We start from the raw sequence: 10291 nt of genomic DNA, 5'->3' as shown, positions 1-10291 counted from the left end.
CGCTATAAGGAGTTTTGCCCCTAAAAAAAACAACAGAAGGCAGCGTCGAACAGGCAAATATGCCACCTTCCTAACAATGAGACTGAAGCATGGCTAAAGTTTTGCGGGAATCATGAGAATGCCCGATCACCACTGCTTAGGAATGGATCACAGATACAATCTACTGGCCTATTCTCAAGAAATCGCAGTGCAATGCCGCCCGCAAAGCAGTACAGAGCATTCTTTTCTGTGATGTCAAGAAGGTCGTCACCAGAGGTCCCGCTTGGGAAAAGCATTTCTGTTATAAAAGCCTGTTCAGCTCGAGGCTCACCTATGGGGCAGACGTGCAAGTAGGTACAAATACACAAGTTCGCAATTACCCCACGGTGACAAGTTTGGCTGTTTCCCAACGAAAACGTGCTTCAATGCAGCGATAAATTGAAACCCATTTCGATGCTCAATACAGCCATACCTCTGCGCCAAAGTGCCCAATAGAATCTTCAGCGAGTCTTGCTGAAGGCGACGAGTCAGAAGGCCAGTAAACACTTTTATGAAGGTCTTCCCACAGCATAAGGACAGCCTGTATGGGGACTAGCCATGCAGCCACGAATGGCGCACGGCTGCCAAGGGCTGGCAAATTTCCAGCCCGATATCCATTTTATCGCCTCTCAAAAAAGCCAGGGGCTTGGTGTTGGCCCTAAGAGCGTAATTCCTTTTACCAGGAGAACTGGCAGTAGCAGTTTTGCGTTTAAAGCAGTCAAATAGCTTGTCCATTTGTTATAAGAAATCTGCAGTAGATTCGGCAGTCACGGATAGCTTACTAAGAGCAATAATGACGGACATTGCTATTACCACAGACTCGTCCACGAGTTTTGCCGCGAACTGGACCTTCATCCTGTTGAACGTCCTCCTGTAGATATCATTCCATGCTACTTTTTTCGCCCATTCCCTTTTAAATGGGTCAGAGTACTTGTAGAGCTCGCGAATGTAGCTCCAGTTCGAAATTTCTGTGCCTATGAAAAGCTTGTGAGGGGTTCAAAGGTTAATTCTTGTGCACTTATATAGCATGCAGTGTCGAAGGAGAAATAACCTTTTTGTCCGTTCACTTGAAAATACGGATTTTTTGGTGTGGTGGCCAATTCATCAAATACTTTATTATTACTTGGCCCCTGATCGCACTCCAGGGCTTTTACATACAGCTCACATTGTGCAAGCGGCGCTATGAAGCCCAGTAGCAGTCTCTTGATCTTTTCCGCACGCAGAGCAGTTTTGGCAACAGCGAACGCCCAGGCGTCACGTACGGTTGCGAAATTCCAGAAAGGAGTGCTACAAACGCTACATTTGCCACCGCTGTTGAAATCTGAGCCATCGTCTGAAAATCCAACGACTACATTTTAATGCCATTCTGTAAATTTGGTCTCACTGACATTTCTTCCAATGTAATTAAGCATGCCCGATCTTCTGCTGGCCAATTTTTTGCTGCATGCTTAAGAATGTTCAATTCATTAGAATTAATTTCGGGAGCCACCGGAATTTCAGGCACCCACCTTAGAAGCGACCTCGGGGATGGCAAAGCCTGAGCACTTTCGAGAGTTGGCAGTAAGAGCTTCGCCCATGAAAATACATATTTAAGGCGAATTTCTTCAATTCTCAAGACCACCTGCTACCTGTCTTCTATCAACAATGGAGGGCCACTTGGCTACCCTAGAATTTGTATGGCTCAGGGCTCATACGATGCTTTAACTTGTCGACTGCTTCCCGCACAGAAGCCTTTCGGTGGCTTTTTATACTAGCCGAATACCAATACCTTTGCGCATCATTCTTTAGCCACTCGATGACATTTGAGGTCTCGGGTGAATAGATCTTTCTCTTTGGGCCTCGGTGAGGGGTTGTGGAAGCTGTAAAAAGAGATGCGCACAGTATAACTTACCTCTTGGTCAGCATAAATACACAGGACGAGCAAAAGGTGCCATCTATAAGCAAGTGTCGTCTACTTTGATAAGAGGATTTCATTGCGACAGATGAAGACTAGATATTATAGCTCCATAATATTGATGCATATATTAAAGGTTTTCGACAAATATAGTTCCTAATTCGCGATTGGTTACGGTACCTATAGGAATTTTACACTCAGTTATATACAGATAGATGTGGTTGTCAAAACCAGCGTTCATAATAACAGTGGATCACGATACGGCATGTTACATAAACGATGGCTAGAAATGTTAATTCTTGGCAAATTTATTTCAATTTATTTCTTGCTCAGACTTCTCCGTAAATGTGAGCTATCACATGTGGAACTTGTAATGTCATTCTCCCTAACTTGCTGATGCAATTATTCTCCTATTATTTCTTGCTAAAAATGTAGGACCCACGATGTTCGGCTAAAAAAAGATCAAAATTACCAAACATGAAGAACAGATCAACAAAAAAAGAAACGCGTGATCTTACTTGGTTTTTTTCTTGATGGATGTTCCTGGGCACTACACACACTCATCTGGAAGGCCGCACATGAAAAGGCCAGATGGTTCAGATAATGGCGAATCAGGGTTCACGAATGTGTGGCTGGAATCTACAGAGAGGAATAACATCGAGCGCTGAACGTTTGTGTTAGCTGACACCACAATCTATGGCTTGGGGTTACGGAACCGTTATGTATGCAAACGATCGTTATAACACTTTTTGCTTAGTTCAAGTTATGGAATCTCAAGGTTTCCTGATTGGTGTCGCAATAGAAAAACAAAATAAAATGAACACACAAGGGCAAGGACCATTTTATTGAATGGAATGCACACAAAAAAGACACATACCCATTTATATTTCTGTTTATTAACATATTAGTGGCACGTACGCACTTGTCCTTGTCTTTTATTTTTTCAGTCTCTGTTAGTGTCAAGCAGCGAAGCAAGTGAGTGGGTGAAAACTTTATTCATCGAAAGATGAGGGAGGCTAAGCCAAGTGGGCAAGCAAGATGAGCAGCGCCATATCGAACTGATCTGGGTCCCTGCCCACTTGGATCACCCCTGGCAACGAGTAGCTCACCAACACGATCGAGGACTCGTCGACCGAGTGGTGGACCCTTTAGAGTTGAGCGCCTTGGAGCCGGAGCCCCTGGTCACTTACCACGATATTACCCAGCACTATCGCCTCGGGCGATACACCTATCCAGCCCCCCACGTCAGTCTTCCCAAGTGGTCTGAGGTCACCTGGCGTCGCCTATAGACCAACAGCTTTCCGTGCCTTCTCGTCTTTTCGTGCATCCACCCTCACATTGATCCACGCTGCTGCCTCTGCGGTGGTATGGCCTCACTGAACCACATCCTTTGGGGCTGCCCGGATGATCCCCCGCCCCCCGACCTTTTACACCTACCCCCTACTGAGGAACAATGGGAGGTTCTTCTTTGCCGCACCGACAGGGACATCCAAGCAGCCAAGCAATTATGAAATGGAAACCTATAAATTCGCCTAAATGTTTACACTGGTAAATTATTTGTTGTACATATACATGACCTCCTGAAACAAACTCTATAGATGACCTCCTGAAACAAACTCTGCTTACAGGTTCTTTTTACACAGCACTGTTGGATTCATTGCTTTCTTTTGATAAATAAACAAAATCTTTTGACTTCATTTGTTATCCTCTATTCCACGTTAACCGGAATACAGCAGCTCTCCCTCCTGAAGGCATCCAAGTAGCAAAGATTAAATAATGGTCGCTCTTCACAAAAAGAAATGCATTTAATGTTATTTATCGATATTTCTAGCACTTACCGTGACCAAGATGCGACGACGATTTAGAGCAGGTTGAGCTGGTTGTTGTGGGGACGCCTTCTGCAAATGGGAGAAAAATTAGCAGCATTTTGGGTTCATGTTTCAAACAAGTTTTGATGTTCCGTCAAATGACGCTTCCAACTCGTGCGTGTCTGCTGAGATTGTGTGTATTTGTATGACTTGAACTTAAATATTCATCTAAGAGACGTTCAGTAAAGCATTGTTGCTGTCTTATTAAAGGCTGGCTCCAAACAGTGCTGGATTGCAGGTTTTCTTTCACCTAAGCTCAGTTTACTCTGTCCACAAGAAGTAATAGGTCTAAATAATTTAAAAGCTGCTGTTGGCCGGCAGCAGCACGCCTGCTGCTATAAAACGTATTCTATAAGACCAAACTTATAGAGATCATTGCAGCGCGTACGCGAGGCTTGGCTTTGTCGTATTGAATTGTTCGGTTTGAATGATCGCGATACTTGCGGAAGACGTGCCATAATGAGCGACTGCGAGCTATTTCGATCACCGGAGGCATGCGCTAACTTTGCCCTTCTCGAAACGCCATTTCATTCCGTGGTTCGAGAAGGGCTCATGTCCAATATGTCCGACGCTTGACAATGACAGGTGGCAGATGTATTGTTTACAGCAAGGCCAATAGCACGGCGACTTAGTAAGAGCCGTGCTATTGGATAAGTTATGTTGTGCGCATCTCTTTTTACAGCGACTTAGTAAGAGCCGTGACTTAGTAAGAGCCATGCTTAGTAATTCTGTCGTTGTGAAAAAAAATGGCAGCATGTCTACGGAGTGAATGATGGAAAGTGGGGCGAAGCATTTGTCCGTCCATTCGTTCTTACTTCCGTCCGTTCCTGCGTACGTCTGTGTTACCGTCCATGCGTCCATCCACCCGTTCGTGCGTGCGTCTGTTCGTGCGTCCGTCCCTGCGTTCGTCCATGCATCCGCGCCTGCGTCCGTTCATGCGTCCATCCATGCATCTGTCTGTGTGTCCGTTCGTCCATCTATTCAGCACTCCAAGAACCACCATCTCGCATCTTTTCATCATATATTCTCCATATAGAAGCACCGCCATCCAGCGGATATTTCAAGGACTAAACAGGAAGTGGCACATGCACGCTTTCTTACGGCTTGCGCTTCGGGTTTACTTCCCACCTTTAACCACCTCGAATACATGGTATATACTAGTTCACTGTATTCATGGCTATCCGGCCCAACGCTCGCTAAACCTTTCTCAAACCAAGGAGGTTACACCAAGCGAGTATACCGTAGCAACCCTTTCTTGTGAGATCGTGCTCAATGTACATGCCAATAGCTGCTAATGGGGATCGCAGTGTGCGCGTTACCTAAAGGCTGAATGCTCCTTCATTTCATTTCATTTCATTTCATTTTATTACCTTAAAGACCCCGTTGAAGGGGTATTACATGAGGGGTGGGTACATATATGAAAACGTGAAAGCCATTTTTTTTACAATGCAAGGTAATTTGTTACGGTGTTCAAAAAGGTGGTAGGACAGGTTATGGCGGTGATTTAGTTAGAAAGGCCATTCCAGTCCGTAGCTGCACGAAAAAAGAATGAGGACGAAAAAGTGACGGAGCGCGTACGTGGCCGCTCAACTTGTTGTGGGTGACCAGTGCGATGGGAGATGCGTGCCGGAGGAAGAATGTATGGTGGCCTGTCGAGCGAGCTGTAAAAAAAACTTGTGAAAAAGGGAAAGACGAGAAATGCGGCGATGAAATGCAAGCAATCATAGGCCAGATTCTGCTTTCAGTGCTGATATTCTGACGTCGTAAGAGTACGTAGAATGAATAAATTGTGTGGCTCGATTTAGAAGTGACTCGAGTTGATTGATAAGATATGCTTGATGCGGGCTCCAAATGGCTGGTGCGTATTCTATCTTCGTCCTTACGAGAGATTGATAAGCTAGTAATTTCACATTATTAGGAGCGTGACGCAAATGGCGTTTTAAGAACCCGAGTGTTTTGTTAGCAGATGCAATGATGTTCGTAATGTGCGTTGCCCAGGTTAAATCGCTACAAAGGGTTACTCCGAGATAGTTATAGGAGGGAACTAATTCGAGGTTTGCGTCAGCAGTTTGGTACGGTAATACTATCGGATTTCGATGGCGGTGAAAGGAAACAGTTTTACATTTGTTAGGGTGGAGTTCCGTTAGCCAAAGGTTACACCATTCCTGTAAGCTTAGTAAGTCAGCTTGAAGAGACGTGTTATCCGAAACGTTGTTTATTTTACGTTAAATAACACAGTCGTCTGCAAACATGCGTATGTTAGAAGATACATGTAATGGTAGGTCATTAATGTAAATCAAAAACAGAAGCGGGCCTAGGACAGACCCTTGAGGGACACCTGAGCTTACCGGGGTAGTGTTAGACATTTGATTGTTGACGGACACTGATTGCGAACGATTAGTTAAGAATTCGTTAATCCATGCTAGTACGTCATCATTTAAATTCAACGCGGCAAGCTTTAGTAGTAGGCGCTCATGAGGAACTTTGTCAAATGCCTTTGCGAAATTGATGAAGATGGCGTCAGTTTGAAGGTTAGAGTCGAGGTTAACATGCAGGTCGTGAACAAGCATAGCTAGCTGCGTTTCACACGAATACCCTTTCCTAAAGCCTTGCTGCGCAGGATGAAAAAAATTATTGGAATCAAGGAAGTCCATGATATGTGTGTAGATGATATGCTCGAGGAGTTTGCAGGGTACGCTAGTTAATGAAATGGGACGATAATTTAATGGTGATTGTTTGTTACCTGATTTGTGGACTGGAACGACCTTTCCGTGCTTCCAATCTGGAGGCAGCATTCCTGTTGAAACTGATTGTGAAAATAGTAGACACAGATACGCTGCACAGATATGTTTAGTATTTTTCAGGAGTTTGGATGCAATGTTGTCTACACCAGCTGAAGAAGAAAGTTTGATTTTGTCTATTAGTGATGAAATACCGCTGGAAAAAAACGTAGTTGGTGGCATGGTACATTCAAAGTTCGCATGAGGGATGGTAAATGACAACTCAGTTTCTTTGGTGAAAACGGATGCGAAGGCGGCGTCAAACACGCGCGCACAATCCGTGTCACTTAGGGCATCCCCTAACTCATTACATAGTGTAATGTTGCGCGTGTCCTGTGGGTTTATGACTTGCCAGAATTTTGGGGGGTTGTTCTTAAGCATGTTTGGCACGTCCGAATGAAAGAATGAGTGTTTGGCGTGACGTATGGCTTGCAGATAAGCAGATTCGGCGGCTTTGTACTTGTTCCATGCATCAGGGGTGTTACGGGACTTGGCTGCGCGGAAGGAGCGTATTTTCTTGTTTTCTAATCATTTCAGTGCTTTATTGAACCAGGGTTGGGCGGTATTAGGATTGATGTTAATTTGTGGAATGTATTTATCAACCATTTCGTTTAGCTTATCTCTGAAAATCCACCAGTTTTCGGTTACATTATGATGAGAAAAGGCAGTGTCAAAAGTGGAGTAAAAATTTGTTAGTTCAGAGTTAATTGCTTCGTAATTTCCTTTATCATACAAACGGATAGTTTTTTTTTATGGTCGGGGCTAAAGTGGGCTTAATCACGAAGTCAGCATGAATGACTTTATGGTCACTGATTTCAGGCAGGTATGCAATGGAGGACACGCACTCGGGATGGCTGGTTAATATAAGATCCAGAATTTTTTGGCAGTTATCGGTAACGCGGGTTGGTTCTGTAAGAACTTGGGATAGGTTAAAGTTAAGGCATACATCAAGGAAGTCGTTCGATTCCCTTGACGTAGCCGCTGGTGCAGGCTGGCTTGCCCAATCGATATTAGGAAAATTAAAATCGCCAAACTAAATTACATGCGTGTTAGGGTGTTTGGTCGTTATTTCGCTTAGGATATTATTGAGCTTAGAAGAAAAATCGGGAGTACTGTGAGGGTGCTTTCTCTTAACCCCCCTTAGCAGCCATTAACATGTGCATTGCGCACTATCTTTTATTGTTCAACAACGCACAGAAGAAATCTCTCACCGGAACCACCTTGGAGGTCAAAATCGTAAGGACCGCTATTTCGGGTATGTGCCACTGGTGGGACGATGAGGCACATAGGCTGCGCAAGTAAGATATGGTACACAGCTAAGACATTGCGCCAAACATATGTGCTCATAGACGTGATACACAGCTGCACAAAAGCAGCTTGTCGTGCCTCTTGTCGCGATGAAAAGAAAGAGCAGCAGCCACGGACCTGTTTCCGTGCACCATTAAAACGATCACTTAGTATTTTGTTGTTTCGCTCCGAGTAGCAACTATTGCGGTTATTCTGTGTGGCAAGTTTTTGTAAAGCTGCCGGCCACGGAAGAATGAGCTAGCTTCTGCCATATTTATTCAACAATAGGACACAGTTTGCACTAGAGACACTAATACATATTATTTCCATGTTGCGTGAAGGCAAGCCTGTTACTCATTTTCTTTCTTGTCGAGGCAGAAAGCACGAAAAAAACTTTTCAATGCTTTATGCAGGTGTTTATCAGGTATACCAACGCACGCAAGGCGCAATCTCCCAACTGAATCTTGTGTCTATCTTGCACAGAATGCGTATAATGCATTGCTTCAAAACTCAGAATGAGAGGGTCGTCTGCTGGCACCGCAATAAAAGTGGTGTGCAGCGGTTAGCTAGAGCGGTCGACATACGAATGTGCGTCAGCCTTGCAGCGCCACGCTGCCAGTGTTCACATGGTGAACTACAAGCCGACAATTTGGCGACCGGAAGGAGTAGTTCTGCTCCATAGGTGTTCATCCGCTCGCTCTATACCAGAATGCAACACATCGGTTCTACGCGTACACATGAGCGGCGGCACAGGTACCATCGGCCACACGCTCCGAGTGCCCTGTTTTAATCCCCAAGGCGGCAGCATGAAGTTCAATGTAAAGACAGAGCTTTAACCTACGCAAAAACATGCGTAGGTTAAAGACATAAATATGGAACGTGAATTATGCGTCAGGCAATAAGGTGCGATAATGAATTGCAACGGCGCACATATTCGCAAGGCACCAATAAATTGTCTTTCTTACCTTCGCCGATCGTGGATCCTATACTTCCCCTGCAACAGTGGAAACAGCCGTCCACAAGAGCCACGTTTGGGCAGGGTTCGCGAAGGCGATTTCGGCGAAGTGGTCCGAGCAGAGGCGGTAGTGGCCGCCGTACAATTGTTCTCGTGCGAGTATCTCCAGGACGGGTCTTTTGGCGTAACACCGACATACGTCCACACCTTGAAAACAAAACAAATACCGCCATAGAAATCGATAAACAGCAGGTAAAAGCGCCACAAATATGAGAGCGCGAAAAGGGAAAAAGTAATATGTCACAGGTTTTAAAGTGAAGCGTAGCTCGGTTTTAGCGGAGGTAACACTAACTTCTTTTAACACGGAAAGCCAGCAGTCAATGTCCCGTAAAGGATTTTCGGGGCTTCATTTTTAAACGTTCAAAACTGGTAATGCCGATGCAAGGAACTGGTCGTCATCGAAATTCCCTTAAGCTAAACAAGTTCGTCGAAGAGGCGCATTCAGTGAGCATACTTTGCAAGATTTCTACGCGAAGAAAAACAAATGAAGAGCCGCCCCAAGCGAAACCAGTACCAAAGTGATATTTCCGTCTGCGCGTCAGCTGGCATCAACCAGATCACGAGAAACTGTCCACAAGTAGCTTCACAAGCTTAAAACATTACTGAAAATTGCGCAGTACCAAACGAAAACTCACTGTAAAGCAGCAAAAATGAAAATGTTGGCTTGTTCTGTAGCTGCTTTGATAAGGATGACCGAACAAATCGTGTGCATACTTTCGTCATGCTGGGAAGCGGAAAAATTTCGTTGAGCTGTTTCTTTCGTAGTTGTGGCACCACGAAGCAGCGCAGCATATCTTGTGTCCTTTTCCTAGGTTCGTCAATATTTTAAACGCGGTGAAACTCACTAACACCGAATTTTTTTTTACCTTCAAGACATTCTGAATGTTTGCACACGTGCACAATGAAAACAAACGGCAGGACCAGACAAACGGCACGGTGGCCGAAGAGATAAGAGCAAGAGCGCCGCCCGTCGGAACAACCGATACAGCGCAAAGTCAATCTAAACACGTCTCGTACGTCGGAAACGCGGTGCAAGAATACTGCAGGTGAGTGAACGACGTGAAGTGAGCGCTTGGCGGGGAGGGACCAATCGTGTTCTCGTTTGCAGCATGCCGATAGATGGTTCTCCGTACTGAGGACCGTGGTAGGCTGCTGCCAAATTCTTAAAATCACATGAGTGACGGTTTCTTAATCTGAGAAAACCGAGTAATCGTGCGACATCAATCACGCGACACGCATACAGTGGCACCGCGAAAAAGAGGGTGACAAGGGAGGAGGTTCACGGTGCGTGGAGGGTGTTGTGGTGACGATAAATAAGCACCGCTACTTTCCTACATCACGGGGCTTTCCTACACCGAGAAGGGGGGAGAGAAAGACGGGGCATAAAGCCCCTTTCGATCGATTTGTGGGGTTTAACGTCCCAAAACCA

At 45.1% G+C, this 10291-nt stretch overlaps 1 protein-coding gene across 1 annotated transcript; it reads right to left on the bottom strand.

Moving 5' to 3' along the window:
• Positions 1-2436: 2436 nt before the first annotated feature.
• Positions 2437-8999, bottom strand: LOC142765849 (uncharacterized). Its single transcript, XM_075867656.1, has 3 exons — positions 8813-8999; positions 3751-3810; positions 2437-2551 (listed from the first exon to the last, which is right to left on the bottom strand). The coding sequence occupies exons 1-3, from the start codon at positions 8997-8999 to the stop codon at positions 2463-2465; spliced, it is 336 nt and encodes a 111-aa protein (XP_075723771.1). The 3' UTR covers positions 2437-2462.
• Between the last annotated feature and the right edge of the window lie 1292 nt (positions 9000-10291).

The sequence above is a fragment of the Rhipicephalus microplus genome, chromosome 6 (genome assembly GCF_043290135.1).
Source record: "Rhipicephalus microplus isolate Deutch F79 chromosome 6, USDA_Rmic, whole genome shotgun sequence".
NCBI lineage: Eukaryota > Metazoa > Arthropoda > Arachnida > Ixodida > Ixodidae > Rhipicephalus > Rhipicephalus microplus.
The sequence above is the reverse complement of the archived record's forward strand: the minus strand, read 5'-3'. Positions and strand labels throughout refer to the sequence as shown.

Excerpts from the sequence above, each read along its gene's own strand:
- LOC142765849 (XM_075867656.1), bottom strand. The coding sequence starts at position 8,999 with ATGTCGGTGTTACGCCAAAAGACCCGTCCTGGAGATACTCGCACGAGA. Across the intron at positions 3,811-8,812 it reads AGGATCCACGATCGGCGAAG|AAGGCGTCCCCACAACAACC; the intron begins GTAAGAAAGACA and ends TCCCATTTGCAG. Across the intron at positions 2,552-3,750 it reads GTCGTCGCATCTTGGTCACG|ATTCCAGCCACACATTCGTG; the intron begins GTAAGTGCTAGA and ends TCCTCTCTGTAG.